Source organism: Podarcis gaigeae, assembly GCF_964106915.1.
Source record: "Podarcis gaigeae genome assembly, chromosome: 2".
Classification (NCBI taxonomy): domain Eukaryota; kingdom Metazoa; phylum Chordata; class Lepidosauria; order Squamata; family Lacertidae; genus Podarcis; species Podarcis gaigeae.
Genome location: NC_139679.1, coordinates 23,627,078 through 23,643,332, shown reverse-complemented (window position 1 = coordinate 23,643,332; position 16,255 = coordinate 23,627,078). Strand labels below are relative to the sequence as shown.

General features: G+C 46.1%; 1 protein-coding gene across 1 annotated transcript in view; it reads right to left on the bottom strand.

Moving 5' to 3' along the window:
- Positions 1 to 1,532: 1,532 nt before the first annotated feature.
- ERBB3 (erb-b2 receptor tyrosine kinase 3) overlaps positions 1,533 to 16,255 on the bottom strand; it is a 91,599-nt gene continuing 76,876 nt past the window's right edge. The window contains exons 21-28 of the mRNA XM_083727386.1: positions 14,975 to 15,130; positions 14,415 to 14,490; positions 12,878 to 13,024; positions 12,400 to 12,497; positions 11,344 to 11,493; positions 10,468 to 10,539; positions 9,481 to 9,748; positions 1,533 to 7,846 (exon numbers count right to left, since the gene is read on the bottom strand). Of these exons, the coding sequence (XP_083583512.1) occupies positions 7,305 to 7,846; positions 9,481 to 9,748; positions 10,468 to 10,539; positions 11,344 to 11,493; positions 12,400 to 12,497; positions 12,878 to 13,024; positions 14,415 to 14,490; positions 14,975 to 15,130 (1,509 nt within the window). The 3' untranslated portion in view covers positions 1,533 to 7,304. The remainder of the gene's footprint in view (positions 7,847 to 9,480; positions 9,749 to 10,467; positions 10,540 to 11,343; positions 11,494 to 12,399; positions 12,498 to 12,877; positions 13,025 to 14,414; positions 14,491 to 14,974; positions 15,131 to 16,255) is intronic.

Genomic DNA, 16,255 nt, shown 5'->3' with positions numbered 1-16,255 from the left:
TCAGGGGCACAGTTACCCCATTAAGGACCAGGGAGTCCCCCACCCCCGCCCACCCTCTGTCCCCCCAAAACAGTACTTCTGTCTTGTCAGGATTCAGCCTCAATCTGTAAGTGTATTCAGGGGTTTATAGCTAAGAAAACATGCATAGGATTGTATCCTCAATGTTGCTTTAATAGCCATAAAGGTCTTTCCCTCATTTCTCATGTTCCAGGATCATCACAGTTTCCTACAAGGTTGACTCAGACAGTACAATAATTAATTACATTTGATCCGTTAATTTCTCCACAAGCCTTGATGGAGGGAGTGAAGGTCACCAGGCCAAGCTGACCCAAATTATTTCCTTTAGAAGTGACTTCATACAGCAACAGCATTTCTTAAGGATTTACAACACCATACAGAATTTTACAGATTTTACATTTTACAGATGGGGAATTTCTTTGAGGCCAACCAGTGTCATAGCCATGAGTAAACAGGGATTTGAATCAAGGGTTCCCAAACCCAACTGCAGCACTCTCAGGGCTAGGCCAATATATTTTGCTAGGTGGGTCAAGAGACAAAAGGACGACCCCATCTCCCCATTGGACGAACAGAAGCCAACTGGACTGGCAGCTGAATCTTAATGCAACACTGACAACTTGACAGCATCCTCCAACACACCAGATGCAGCAGGCTAATTGAGGGGGCTCAGGAGGAGCAACATATCTGCCCCCCCATATATCTGCTGCCTGGGGTGGTCACCTTCCTGTTTATTCGTAGGGCGCCCAAGCACTCTGTTCAGTTTGCTTTCACCGGATCCTGCTTCCATTCTTCTCTGACCAATAAGGACACACCAAGTCCCTTTTGATGGAGAGTTGGGCTGAAAAGGCCTACCTCAATTTTTTCCTATAACAGTTGCAATGTTCTGTCATGTGCAAAACCCTTCCCACCTAATTCCAGCTGGTTGTGGGAACTCTGTACATGCTTCTGCTTACTGAATATTTTTTGAGTTAAGCTCTGGCTCAAGCCCTTGACTTGTTTCTGGTGGTCCTATTGATTTGGAGGTGTCCTCCATCTCTGTCAAAAGGAGGATGTCTGTACAGGCTTTCCTTCTCTTGTTGGCAGCAGAGGGAAGGAGGTGCTCACACAAACCTGGGGCAAAAATGTGCAGATCTGGCACTGATGTGGTTTGATATTTGAGGCACAGACTCAACCTTGTGCTAAGTTTCTGTTCTTAGAAGACTAACTTGTCCCCAGCGAATGCAGCACATGGTTTGCAGCAGTGGCTAGCCCAATACCTTGAGAAACCCTAAAAGCAGCAGGGTATGAGGGGACACACTCCCCCTTATTATATGTATGGTGCTTCTGTTTAAAATTTAGTGGCTGGCCATGTCCCACGGCTGCCATTTTGTGAATGGTTGGATTCCCAACAGCAGCCATTTTGTGGTGGCTCTTGTGATAATCAAAATTCCAAATGCGTCCACAGGGGCAAAACTTTATGGACTTTTGCACTACTTATTTTTATCCATCATTGTAGTCAGACATAAAAAATGCACTTATAATGTCACATTTTTTTATTTAGTATTCAAGCACACACACACTTTTATTTTTTTGAGGTCTTCAGTAACAGATAGAGCCTCTGTCAGCAAAAACTGGGTCATTCTACCTTAGAAGGTAATTCATATTCAACACTTGCCCTGCAAGGAAAAGAGGTCTGAACTCTAGCCCTAAAAACATACCTGTACCTGTTGCCACAAAGCTTATGAGGAACTTCCTTCAAAAAAGCTCACTGACTTCCACATTCAGTAGATAAGATGATGAAGAGTCTATCCACAAACTAGTTTAACCATTATTCCCCTCTTCACTTGAGAAAGACGTTGGGAATTGTAGTTTGGCAGGGAAGCACTTTAAATTATAACCAGCACCAAAACTACAATTATAATCAGCACCAAATGACAATTCTCAGTATTCTCTGAGGAAATAAAACCAATGAATGCCATGACACTGTGGGCCTTCAGAGAGAACTTCAGTGTGGACTGAGTGTGTCAGGCTTTAAAGTAAATTTTTTAAAAAATGCCTTCTGCCCTGAGAGGCAATCACACTGAGCTTTACCAAAAAAATGAAAGCACTAAAAGCACCGCCTCCAAACAGGTTATGTTTGAAATAACTAAAAAAGGTTTGTTATGGAGCCAACTTTACTCTGCATATTAGCAAGCTAAGGTGTGTTTTTTTTAAATGAAAAAAAAATTGGCCTGAGGAAGGTTTATGTTACAACTGATGCCAGACTATCTCATTATAGAATTTTCTAACACTTAGGTTTGCCAGATTAGATTTTTTTTAATGGCCTTGCTCCTGTGGCTTTGACAGCAGCCTGATGTACACAAACTAAGCATCTTTTCTATATCACTTTGGCTGCCATTCTATCCTTTCCTGCTAGGAAGTCTTATTTAACTCAGATAAGGCTTATTTCTCCATGGCAGAAAATGCTGCTTCTACTCACTTTCAGTGTCTGAAGCTGCTGCTAAAGAGACAGGAATGGGGCCAGGAAAAAATGTGGAAACCTTATGCCGTTTCCATGAGCATCTGTTGCCTGCTAGATTCAGGTTTCTTAGTAAACATTCGATTTGGGCACAGAAAGCAGTATCAAATAAACCCATCTGAGACATCTCTCCTTATGACCGTGATCAAGGCCCATCACCTTCCTTCCAATTTGCTTACATCTTGGGAACAGGAGTTCTCCGGTGGCCTAGCTAATGGCAATAGCGGTGTCTCGATTTGTTTGTTTTTTAAAAACACTGCTATTACTGCTTGTTAAATGATAGCTGGGGCATTGCAGAAAGCAATTTAAAGTGTGTAAACATCGGAATTCCTTCCAGTTTTTGGTGTTGTTGGTTTTTTTTAGAGAGAGGGGGGGGAAAAACCTTCATGTCACCAGTTTCAAAGCATGGCATAAAACCATAACAACCCAACATGACATTTATGACAGACAATATACACATCAAGATTTGGGGGCAAAAAAAATAAAATGTGACACTTTTACTCTACAAATACAAAGACGCAAACAAAAAACACCCAAGCTACGTCAGTCCAATGGGGTTGAGTCAATTCTTTTTGTTTCTTGTGCATCATCGTGTGTAACAATTGGCGTTTGTTAGTTTAATTGTCCCAGTGTTCCTTAGTTTGGCTGTTATCCTCAACCAATTCATATCACAGATGTCTCACTGATGAGAAGAGCAACAAAAATTGAGGTAAATAATGGAGCTGAAATCTTCCATCTTATAACCTTGCCCACAGAGTTTGTTGTGCTTTAACTCTGATTTTTCCACCTCCTCTGTTTGACTATGGTTCAAACCTTTCTCAGGGCTGAGCCCGTCAGAACAAAACTCTGACAAAATATGTCTCTTCCACATTCAAAAATTGGAGATGGAAAGGGAAATGTGACCCCTTTGTTGTCGTCACATCATTGTGTACCTGCTTTTTAGCAAGCATACCCAGGAGGCCCAGCTCCCATGAGGCTCTAGTACTTCTAAGTCTGCAGTCTTATGCATGTTTTATTATTAAATAAGGCCCATTATTTCAAATAACAACGCACAGGATGGAGCACAGAATAGAGAAGTTTGACAAAGTGTGACTGTTCCTTGCACATACATGTCATGAAGGCAGAAGCTGATGAATTAGTCCCTTCCACATGACTCTTAACAGGTACAAGAGACCTCTCAAGTCTGAAGCTGCTGAACAGTTACCAGGCTTTAAACTGAACCTGTTAAAAAGTAGTTTGATTAATTAACAAATGATGATGTTTATCTCTATGCCACAAAAAGCTTCATGTGCTAGTTGCTGCATATGAACTTCAATTAAAATGCACAGGTACAGGTCAGCCCATTTTTTCACTGGCCACTTGGTAGCCCTAACCAGGACTATTTCAGAGCAAAAGATTATGGATTGCAATGTTCTGAGACTCAATATGCAAAACCAAAGTATTATTTAAGCTTGCCAAAGTTCAGCTGTTGCGTTCCAGCACACTTAACTTTCTCTGGAATAAGCCCATGGTTCTCACCAACATTTTTATAAACACCTTGCACAAATATTTTGGTGGCGTAAGCATCAAGGCAGCACTGAACTTTGTCTCTTTGTATTTTCAGGTGTCCAAATCTAAACAGATACAGATCTGTCTGAAATTTAATCCAAAACTGGTTTCACTGCTACTATTAACAATCAAGCTCTGCTGCAGAACTCCTGCCAAACTAACTTCAGTTTTGTTCCAAGGTGTTGTTTCAGAATAAATTGCTAGCATTTTGCTGTTGCTGCTGCAAGGCGGGATGGGTTATCTTAAAATTAAACACTAAGCCCTACCACAACAAAGGATTCTACTGAGTAGCAGGTTTCTAGTCTTGAGTTGCATTGGATGAAGTGTCTTGGTTCTAGACTTAAACCAAGAGATCCTCCATTGTATCACAGAATTCTGGTGTGACTCTGGTTTTAGAACTTTACACCACAATCCTAGGTGTCTTTACTCAGAAGTAAGTTCCCTCCAATGTTTGATGACTCTTACTGCCAGGATTGCAGAGTACACAAGGTTTATTTACTACTGCATTAAAAATGCTCCAGCTCTTTAAACTTATCTATCAACATATATTTATGTTGAAAGGCAACAACAACTTCTCTTGAGAAAGATTTCATTTCAGTGAATTTTTCACTATGGTAAGCATGTTAAATAGCAAGATTTTTCTTTCCTGCAGAGGGCAGTCTAATAGCATCTCTAGTGCCCTTCTGTGGTATTAACCAATACAGTACTGTACTGTACAATCTCTGGTTGGGATTTCACTCTGCTCAGGTACCAGTGCTGTTGGCAGGACCCATGTATATTTGGCTGCTAGTCAGTTCTAAAGATATCACCACACCCTGTAGAATTATAACCCAGACAGAGACTTAAATTTGTTCAATCAGTTCCTGATGTTTCCCACAATGAGGAGAGAAGCAACTCTCAGGGGATAGAGTACCTTGTAAGCACAAAGTCTAAGAACTTGCAAGTCAGAATCAGATTGCTCCCTCAGAATCCAGTCAGTCATTCTCGGCGTTCAGTTTAAATGCACAGCAATCTTCTAGGCTTTTTAAGTTTGAGGAAAACATGGAAATGTGTGGTACTGGTCTGATGTAGGCAGAGACTGGAATTTGCTCCCATCTGTCATACATTCTCATTTGTTCGGACCAAATAAGATTAAAGGAGGATGGAAAGGCAGCTACATTCCATAGAAACCTTGCTTTTTGCAATGGAATTCATCAGCGCATTGATTACATATACAAAATATGCATTACTATTAAAACAAACAAACAAACAAACTCCACTTGAAGTTCAGTCACATATTTGCAATTCATATGAAAAGCCTGGAGGCCAAGCAGAAGGCCTCAGAACCTTCTGGATAATTTTTGTCACCAAAAAAGTGCTCTGTGATGCAATTTAGGAGGAATCTGCTGTTGAAACTACAGTTTAGGAACCTTACAGGACTCAGACAATGCATTGAGATCAATTGCAGAGCTTCCCTCGCAAACTTATTTTCTTTCTTCATCAGGTTTGATGTTCCCTTTTTTTTTTTTTTTTTTTTTGGTAAATATCCCTTTATATGACGCAATCTAAAACTTGTGGGAACAAAGTCAAGGTTATGCACAATATGACTGGCCCTCAGGGTAGGGTGGGGTGATGGAAGAGAGAAGTTTGTTCCCAAATAATACTCTAATGGAAGTGAGCCTGGTTCAAAAGAATTAAAGAGTAACATCATTAAGGCTCATAGTGCAACTTTTCAGCCTTTCGCACAGCACTCCTGAGCTTCAGAACTAAAACTCATCTCCATGGTCTTGCTCACCTATTTCAGCCTGCAGTGCTATACCCACTTACTTGGACATAAGCCCCATTGAATTCAGTGGGGCTTACCTCTGAGTAGACATGTAGGATTGCATCGTGAGTTGCTGCTGCTGTCCTTTTTACTGGGCCCTAGGGTGGCCAGAGGGAGAAGAGGGCAGGGACCCTGTACCTTCCACAGTTGTGTAGAAGAGGAAAGTTCAGCAGGAGTAGCTTGCAAGTCTGCCTGGCACCTATCCTGAGAAGCATCCCATAATCCCTTTAACCGAGGGAAGGAATGCGGAGAAGGCTGCCTTTCAAAAGGCCGCTCTGCTGCATTCCGTTCCATTGCTCTCTCCTGCTTTTCATTCTGGGATGCTCAAGATCCATACTAGATCTTCCACAGGCTGGAGAAAATTTAGGTTGGCCTGCAGTAATGCACATCTAAATGCTAGAGGTGGAAGTCTGGGTCTCTAGCATGTTTGTTCCCTTTCCACTCCTCCCTCCTCAAGGGTCTCCCATCCTGATATGGGAACTGATAAGGCACAAGAAGGGTTGCTAACGGAACGCTGAAAAACCAGTGACAGAGCTGAAAACAAAACCCAGGAGCTCTGGGTTCTAACACACATTTTCTACACCTTAAGTTTTACTGAGAGGTAGGATTGCAGCCCACAAGTCTTTATCTCAGACCCACACTTGGGTACACTGTCTTCCTAAATAAAGTTGTCAGGCTCGTGTGGAACTGGGGGGAGCACCATTTTCCTTCATATCCACCCTTATTGCATATATTGTTGGGAAGAGATATAAGCAAGACTTCTTCCTTGAGAAGGCCTTCCCTGCAGTCTTTGCAGCCTCCTACAAGGCTCAGCACGCATGCCTCATACTTAACGCCCCCTGCTATTGGTGGGCAGAGGGTTGTCTTGACGAAGGCTGAGACAGGCACCCCAAAGGCTTCAGCTGTTGCTGAGGACCCTGTACAGTAGGGCACTTGGCACTTTGGTGGGTCAGCCCAGAAGACTCTACCCGGCTTTCTAGAACAGAGCTGCTTCCTGGAGAGAGTGTGTCATATCCACCTGAGCGCAGAGGCCTTCGTGTCCACAGAAGCAGTCGCTTCCTACACTTATCTGTCCTCTTATCGCAGAATAAGCCCTCTCTCTTTGCACAGGAATGGCTCCCAGAGTTTTGGTTGCGCCCGATCAGAGGGTTCCATTTGCCCTCTTAAGTCCAGAGCATTTGAACAGAAGAGACCTGACTTGTAATCGGTCAAAACGCAGTGCAAGGCGGGGGGAGCTGCCATCCAACCCTTGAGAAGCCCATCGCCAGTTGGTCTCAATACTTGCCCATTATAGGGTCAACGTCACAGAGGCTTAATGGGTGTTTTCCCTTTTTGCAGCCCACCATCACAACAATGGTGTTTGCAGCGATAAAGGGTAAGGGCTTGGGTTTTTACTCCCAAGCAAAAGGACGAATGAAACCACCAGTCCAATGCTCGCTAAGTCCTCTGAACATCTGCCTGACTGAACAACCGGCTGTGCCAGTAATCTGGGTTGTCGAAAGCACAGTCCGAGGCCTCCAGAGTGCGCAGGGGCTTCACAAATCCATTTTTGGGGCAGGGCGGACTCTGGCAGCCAGGGCACTGCACTGGGGGCAAGACAGCATCCATTTCCTCGTAGCCCTGTTCGTCTGGGGAGCCCTGTGTGATGCCGGAGTCCATATCCGTATAGTCCCCCCGGGAACTGCGGATGCTGCTCAGGGACTTGCTGAGCTTGGGCTGTTTGTTCATGTACTCGTAGTCTTCCTCGTCCTCATCCTCGTCCCGGCAAGGCGTGGTGAGCTGGGAGCTTGGCACACTGCCCAAAGATGTGCTCAGCTCAGAGCCCAGATCCATGTACTCATAGCCAAGCTCCTCCAGAGAGGCTGGCCGGGCCTTTGGGGCCTGTGGAGCTCTCCGGTTCATGTACTCGTACTCTTCATCCACTTCGTACACCGGGATTGAGCCACGGACCAAGGAGGCAGCAATACAAGCAGCACGCTCTGCACAGGAGAGAACACAAAGGTTCTTACAGCCTTGTAATTTTGCACTCGCCTGGGGCGACTAACAGTTATTTTCCAGGTAACATTCCCCACTGAGGCTAGGATAGAGTCATATCTTCATCTGCCACAGCAGAATGTGGAGGTTGGCTCTCTCATTCCTGCTTAGAGCTAGTGGCTCTTGGGCCAGAACAGGGATGGAACAGCGTGTGCTACTTTTATAGTGCTGCAGAGGGAGGCAACATTATGAAAGCTGCACATGCACAGCTAGCTCATTCTCCATTCTAGTATAAAAAACCCCATTTGTTCTAAGGCGGACAAAGGCAGTTCTGTGTGCAGCCTCCACAGCACTGCCTTGTTTAATGCGGGACAACACCGTGGAAGCTGTGTCCGTGACTCTATTCTGTTGCCATTCCCAACCCCAGGCACTGGGGATAACAACCCCATAGCAGGAGGGAGGGTAAATGGCAGTGGCGGCAAGCAGCATGGAGGAAAACAACCCCCAAGTAATTGTTTGCAAGAACCATTTTTCACTGCTAGATTCAATGATCCCACTTCCCTTTTTCAGAAAGCAAGGAGGGGCGAGCTCTGGCCCTTGCATCTAACGTGGCCCTCAAGCTGCTTTTGCTATATTTATTAAGAGTCAAATGTCAGCTTTCTTTGTTCAAGTATGTTTCAAACTCTCAGGCCACTTAACCTCTGATTTGCTGCTCCTTTGATTCCATGAACAACAGACACAATCAGGTTGAAAACAGTCTGGGTGGGTAGCATTTTTACTTTGCTACTTGGCCCACAACTTCTAAGAGTTATTGGGCCCAATCTAATCGAATCTGTCCTTGGAAGCCAGAGGGGAATTGCCTCCATGAGAGGAAGCAGAGGTTGTTGCAGCTTGGCCCCTTGATCTACCCAACCCACCCTAGAGAGCTTTTCACTGAGGCCCTCCCTACTCCCTAGCCAGCTCCACAAAGAGTCCTTTGCTTGGGGCTGCCCTGACACCAACAGAGATGCCAATACATCTTCCCCTGGGCCTTCCTAGCTCCCCTTCATTCTACCTAGTTGAGCTGGATTCAGTTCCAAGTCTTCAGATATCTCAGGCTGTAATCCTAACTCTTGGCTGGGAGCAGCAAAGTGGCCATAGCCCTGCCCCTTGTAACAGCCAGGGCAGAAGCGGGAGCTGGGCACATAATAAGTGCTGCTTTTTTTTCTACACCAGGTCCATCTTCATCCTTGGGTCCACTGCCAGTAGCTAGACCAGATCCTTGACTAGGCCAGTCCCATCTCCTCCCTCCTCTTGAAATGTCTTGCTTAACTGCTGCCAATGGGAACCAGTGAAGCTCAGAGGAACTGAGCGGAGCCAGTCAGGGGTAAACTTCTGGTGCACCCTAATCCCCTCCTGTGCAGCAGAATTGCACTACACACTTGATAAAGAACAGGCAAGCTGCTCACCGAGAAGACCAAATGTTGGAGAAGGCCATGGCCCAGAGAAAGCCAGAACCAACGAGCTTCCCCTGCAGATCCAATTCATTTCTACCCTATCCTTTCCACCTTGGTATTGGCGTGGTCCACACCAGTCCACCTAGGAGACTGTGGGCTGCATCTCAGTACCCTACAGACCCCCTCTGTGATGCTGTACCTACCTCTGCCATTTTGATCTGGCATGACGTAGCCATTGGCATCTTCCTCTCCATCGGCACTCCCCATTGGGAGCATCAAGCTCTCTCGCTGAGACAGGTAGGCGCTGTCTCCCCGAGATCGCAAGCTGCGGCACAGGCTCCCAGACAACGACAGGTCCTCAGTGAAGTCGTATTCAGAGGTTGTGCCCCGTCCCTCTGAGGACTCCGACACTGTGCGGCCCATCGACTCCTGCCTTATCCGCAAGGTCTGCCGGGAGCCCAGTCCAGCGCTCTGGGTTGCAAAGAATAAGAAATGGGCATATGATCAGTGGTCTGATGAAACCCCACAGGCTCCTATTTCTCCCTGCCTACTGGAAACACCAACTGCTCGCCCATGGGAGCCTATAAAACATTCAACTAAACTCTCCAGAGTCTGGCTACTCAGAAGTAAGTCCTGTTGAATTCAGTGGGGGCTACTCTCAGCTAAGCAGAGTTGCAGTCTGACCAAAGAGGAGCTGGAACGATAGTCACTTGGTCACTGTCTATTGCATGCCAACACAACTTGCGACCCAATGGCCATGCCTGGCAGCGCACCAGGGACTCAATAACCTTCCCAGTTTTGTTGCCTGCCAAGGCTGCAAAACAGAAAAGTTGTCAAGAGCTTGGCAAGCCGCAATAACATGGCTGGCAGGCCGCATTTGATTTGGTGGGTCACAAGCTGTGCCGGCGGGCCTGCTCTGGGGCCGATTGGCATGAGCGCAGCAATGTCTCTGGCAGAGGCCTGTTCCAGCAATGCTGTCTGATAGGAGTTGCCAGGGATCAAATTGTGCAAAGCACATGCTCTGGCACTCAACCCTTCTACTCTACCAAAGTTAACAGCCTCCAAACAAACACACAAATTACACTGCCCCCCCCCCCCCCCGTATCTGATGCTCTTCTCACCGGACATGCAACCCCTCCTTCTGTACACCAGCTCTGATTCCTATACAGATTTGGATAAAAATCAAATACCTGGCGATTTCCACTGAGGCTGCTCTGATTCATGGGGATGTATCCAGCAGAAGGATTCAGAAGATTTGGGCTCTGGATGTTGTTTTTAAAAACAAAAACAAAAAAAGAAGAATAGTATATAGCAATGAGCCAGGGCAGGGCCAGAATTGGATTTATTAATTCAGTCTGTTTAGAATATTTGTTCAGCAAAAAGTTCTCAAAGCAGTTGACACAGCAAAATAGGGCAAGAATTAAAACATATTAAAACATAAAAAGCACGTTAGTTCTTCAATTTGCAGTATGGTTTTACCATCTGCCCCCTTCCTCCCATTTCCCCTTATTGCTTTGAAGGATAGGGTCAATTGGTAAACCATGAGGGAAATAAATAATAATACTATGCCCTTTGCACACCAGTGCAAATAGATAAATAGGTACCGCTCTGGCGGGAAGGTAAACGGCATTTTCGTGTGCTGCTCTGGTTTCGGTGTTCTGTTGTGCCAGAAGCTGCTTAGTCATGCTGGCCACATGACCCGGAAAAACTGTCTGCGGACAAATGTTGGCTCCCTCGGCCAGTAAAACGAGATGAGCGCCGCAACCCCCGAGTCGTCTGTGACTAGACTTAACTGTCAGGGGTCCTATACCTTTACCTCTTTTTATTGGGTTGTTGTTTTTATTAGGTCTTTTGTAGTTTTATATCTTGATTTTATTCTGTGAACCGCCCTGAAACTCCCGGGTATGGGGCGGTATATAAATTCAATTAATAACAACAAACAACAACAACAACTATTATTTTATCAGGCATCATAGGTTCAGGAGGATTTCTTAATTGTTTGAGGAGGTTGGAGTCTCTCCCCCATGAACAATCAAGTGGGTAAGGGGAAAAGGAAGGTCTCTTACCCGCATGGAGTCAATCCACTGCCTGGACGCAAAAAGGTTATTAAGCTCCTCCTCCTCCAACTCTGTCTCCACTTCCAGTGTCTCCATCTCATCTAGCTCCTTTTCAGTGAGTGTGGGTGGCTCAACTTGGGGAAGTGGCCCACTCTCTCTCTGAGGGGAAGAAGGAAAAGGTATTACCCTCGTAACACTTACGGACAAATTTCCATGCCTTACCAATGGCTGCTGAGCACCAGCACTTAAGCTCCCTCGCAAGTGTCTAAATGAGAGCAGAACATCCCAATCTATGAAGATTCTTTGGGCAGCATCTCGGTTTATAAAAGGAGAGGCACCCAGCCTCAGGTCTTCCTGGAAGCCCAACCTTACAGGCCTAGATGCACGAAGCCTGGCTAGGGCGAGAGAAGAGCCGTCTGCACATGCACAGAGGCCTCCTCCCCCCTTCCTCCAAACTGCCTATAAATTCAGAAAAGTAATCCTTGCTGACATATCTCATAATATCCAAAATCACATGCTTTGGCGTAGAAGCTGTTGTGTTGAAAAGTGTTTTGGGTAGGCAGCTCAGCAACAACATGGGGAGATTTTCACATTTTCAAACAACTTCATATTTTTTCTAAATGAAAACAACTAATGCTCTGAAGCTGACAACAAATTTAAGGGAGGAAATTCTTTTTTTAAAAAGGCAGACTGGGTTTTTTAAATTTTTATTTTGTTCAGAAATTAACACGATGGAACATGAGCAGGACCTAGCAAGTGTAGCTAACTGTGCAGGACTGAGGGAGAGCAGCACAACTAGGACTCATGGTATTGATGGAACATTTTAAAAAACCGCCAGACTCACTGAGTGCTTACCACCTGCAGAGTCTCTACAGCAGGTGTGGGGAAACCTGTGACCCGATGTTGCTGGATTACAGCTCTCATCATCTCTTAGCTACTGGCCATGCTGGGTGTGGGGGTTGATGAGAGCTGGAGCCCAACAATATACAGAGGGCCACAAGTTTCCCCTGGTTTGATTTGTAGACTAGACAATAGGAAGGACATTGGGAGCAAGCCAGGACTAACCTTAATCACCAGGTAGCGAGGGGGGTCACGAGCCATACGTGTGAACTCATTGGCTAGCTCTTTGAAGGTGGGGCGGATGTTCTCGTCAATCATCCAGCCTGTGGGGTTAGAGAAGATTGTGAGCATCGTTCAGGCAGATACCAGCCATGACAGCTTCTGTGGCCAGGGCAAGACCATCAGCCTGTGGATTCTGGCTTAGGGCTTCCACTTGTCCTGCTGTTTTCCTCTAGGAAAACCCGATCTTTACCATTGAATCGAGGAAAAACATCAGTTGGGTTTTCCATGGATTGACTAAAAAGAGGGTTTTACCAAGGACAAGTGGAAAACCACTCAGACCCATGCTTTCAAGGCACGAAAGAAGTGGAAGTGTGGGTGAGCCCCCAGCCAGTGCCATAATATAGTGGTCAAAGTGCATCCAAGGAACTACTGAGTGACATTTCTCCCCAGAAGAGGGGAAAGTGTTACTCTGGTCACGTACATTTTACCATCACCATGTAGACATCAATGGTGCAGATCTGGGGCTGCGAGAGGCGCTCCCCTTTCTCCAAAAGGTCAGGTACTTCTGAAAGGTGGATTCCGGCATAAGGCTCATTTCCAAAGGTCATCATCTCCCACAATGTCACTCCTGGAGCAGGTGAAGGGACAGAAAACGCTCATGAACAGAATGCAGTGGGCCAGATTCAACTACCGTATTTTTTGCTCTATAGGATGCACCCGACCATAGGACGCACCTTGTTTTAGAGGGGGAGAACAAGAAAAAATAAATCTCCCCCCTCTCTGCTCAGTGAAGCGGCAGGAGAAAAAGAGCCCCTTCCATTTCTCCTCCCACTTCGCTGAAGGGGCGCTGCGCAGCTCTCCCTCTTTGCTGAAGCCAGGAGTCTTGCTCTCCTGACTTCAGCAAAAGGAACCCGAAGCCTCTGGAGCGCAGCGGGAACTCCCGCTGCACTCCGGAGGCTTTGTGTTGCTTTCGCTGAAGCCTGGAGAGCGAGAGGGGTCTGTGAGCACCGACCCCTCTCGCTCTCCAGGCTTCAGCGAAAGCAACGCAAAGCCTCCGGAGCATGGAGGGAGCACTCCCTCTGTGCTTCGGAGGCTTCACGTTGTTATCGCTGAAGCCAAGGAGCCTGCATTCGCTCCATAGGACGCACACACATTTCCCCTTAATTTTTGGAGGGGGAAAAGTGCGTCCCATAGAGCAAAAAATACGGTAACTGTCCCTGCCAGCATAAGTTGGTGCAACAGGGCTTCCGCTAACACAACAGGGCTTTCCCTCCACCACACACACACACCCCACCCATACTGGCTGAGGAGTGTGTGTGTTGGGAGAACCTGCAGAACAGCACATTGGGAGGGGTGTGTGTGGACTGGGAGAGGGTAGATCATTCCATCGGAGAAACAGAAATGCTTGCACTGACAGAGCAATCTGCATAGCACTACACTGAATTCCTCCCAGGTACAGGTGGTACAGATGGCTGTTACAGACCCAGGGATATAGTGGACAAAAGCCCAGTGCAAGGGAATGGGCCAATGTGTCCTAGCTATGGCAAACAAGGCAGGAATTGCACCAAGATGTCCTTGCTGCGCAAGTTCCAGCATAGTGGGCATTAGAAGACTCAAATGTGGGTTCCAGCCTCTCCCAATAGGAGGCAGTGAAACTCCTTGAAGCATAAGCACAGGCGAAGAATAGGGAGCACCAGAGGGCAATGTTTCCTAAATATTTGGTCAAACAGCCAAATTGAACTAGGCGTGCCTTTCATTGGCAACAATGTCTAACCTAGAGGAGAAAGCCACTTGGAAATTCATGCTGCGGTGACACACTTAGGGAGGCTTGTGAACAAGCTCGAAGGCTCCAGTGATCACCTCTGCGGATCACTTTTCAACCTTGGTTGGGAACTGCACATAACTTAAGAGTCAGATAGCTTGCACTTGAACAGTTTTCTTGACTTCCAGAGACTTGCTATTATGACAGATTTCCTGAAGGCAACCACAGTAGGAATCGGCTGGTCTGATATACCTACCGTAACTCCACACGTCACTTTGATGTGTATATTTTCCAAAATGTATGCTCTCCAAAGCCATCCATTTTATCGGTGTCTGAAAAATGTAAGGCAGAATAACATAAATTAAGCTAAACATGCACACCACATTTGTAAGATTGTTTTCCAATCTGAATGCAAATCCGAAGTCAGAAGAACCATGCTAAACTGGATTCATTTCCCGTGAGTTTCTAAAATTAAAATTTCACTCCTAATTACCTATCAAAACTCATTTTGAAAATCTCATTTTTCACCTCGTTTCCCTCCTCTTCTGAAACCTTTTCAGGTATTCAACCAGTTTCTTCTGTAATAATTTTCTTTTTTGAATTTTCTAGTTCTGTTGGCTACATGGGGTATGCAGTTCCCCACTCCATAGTCTGGCGGTTGTCATTCTGCACATGACGGAGACCCAAATGCAGTAACTGAATCTCACTCACTCACTCACTCACTCACTCACTCCCCAATTTAGAAATGATAAAGTTACAAGAATCATCCTCTCTGCTGCCTGCACTGTATCTCACTCTGGTCTAGTAGATACCAACCTTGATCTCATTGTAGAAGTATTTCTTGTCATCTGGATACAGCAAGTCGGCAATGCCAAAATCTGCCACCTGTACCTGGCTAGGGGATTTTACCAAAACGTTGCGAGCGGCAAGGTTGCGATGGACCATGCGGTGTTCCTCCAGGTAATACATGCCCTTAACATAAGGAAGGAGAAACAGATGAATGTGCCTGGATTTGTTTTGGGTTTGAACACCTGATTCACAGGAGCTATAGTCTACCCAGGCCCAACTTATATACAGTGGTACCTCGGGTTACATACACTTCAGGTTACATATGCTTCAGGTTACAGACTGTATTTGGGCCCTTCCCACCATAATGAAAATCAAGTATGTCACACAAAAGGAGGAGGCAGCAAGCCCTGAAATTGATGCATTCCTGTGTTTCTAAAGACCATTGCCAGTGGTGGAGCAAGATGATGTGCTGGGCAGGCCGGTAAGGATCTAGAAGTTAAGTTAAAATACATTTTGTGGATTTCTGCTGAGTAGTGGCATTTCCACACTGACTCATCTGCTGAGGAACCAACCCCCAGAATATCTGAGATGGAATTCCAGCACATGATAGAAAACGCTGCGTTCACGCTAGACCTGCTGAGGCACGTTGGTGCACTGCTCTCTCAATTCACGCAATCTAGAACGCACCCAACACACCTGCATATGGCAGGGGAAGTTTGATTAACTGAAGACAAATGGACTTCTCTGGGAAGTTTTTCCAGTATTACCAATCTCACAGAGCAACTCCCTGATAATCTTTCAAGGGCCTGCGAGGCTCCCGGAACATCACCGGAAAGCCACTAGTTTGAGCTAGTTTTGATGGTGTGGCAAACACTCCGCATGCTTCTACTGAGACCGCGTAGGTGCTTGTTGGCATTCTGCAACGAGCCACAATTATGCATTGCGTAACTAAATTAGCAGATCAAAACAGTGCTAATTACACAATTTACACTAGCCCTAGCCAATTCCTTTTCCTAATAATGGAGCTTGACTGCTGTCTCCAGTCACCACTTGCAATCAAGTGCCCAATCCTCAACTGCTGACCATCCTCAGTGACCACAGAGTCTTCTCATGGTAGCAGTCTGTAGGGCAGGGCATGGACCCACTACTATGACTTACTGGGGGCGGGGGGTGGGGGGGTGGAGTCCAGCACAGTGCAAATGCAGCAGTGTGCAGCACTGTGCTGACCTCAGCACCGCCTTGGCTCCCCTGTCTCCTGCCCTGTTTCACTTGACTCCTACTGACTTTTTTTTTAGGGACGCGGGTGGC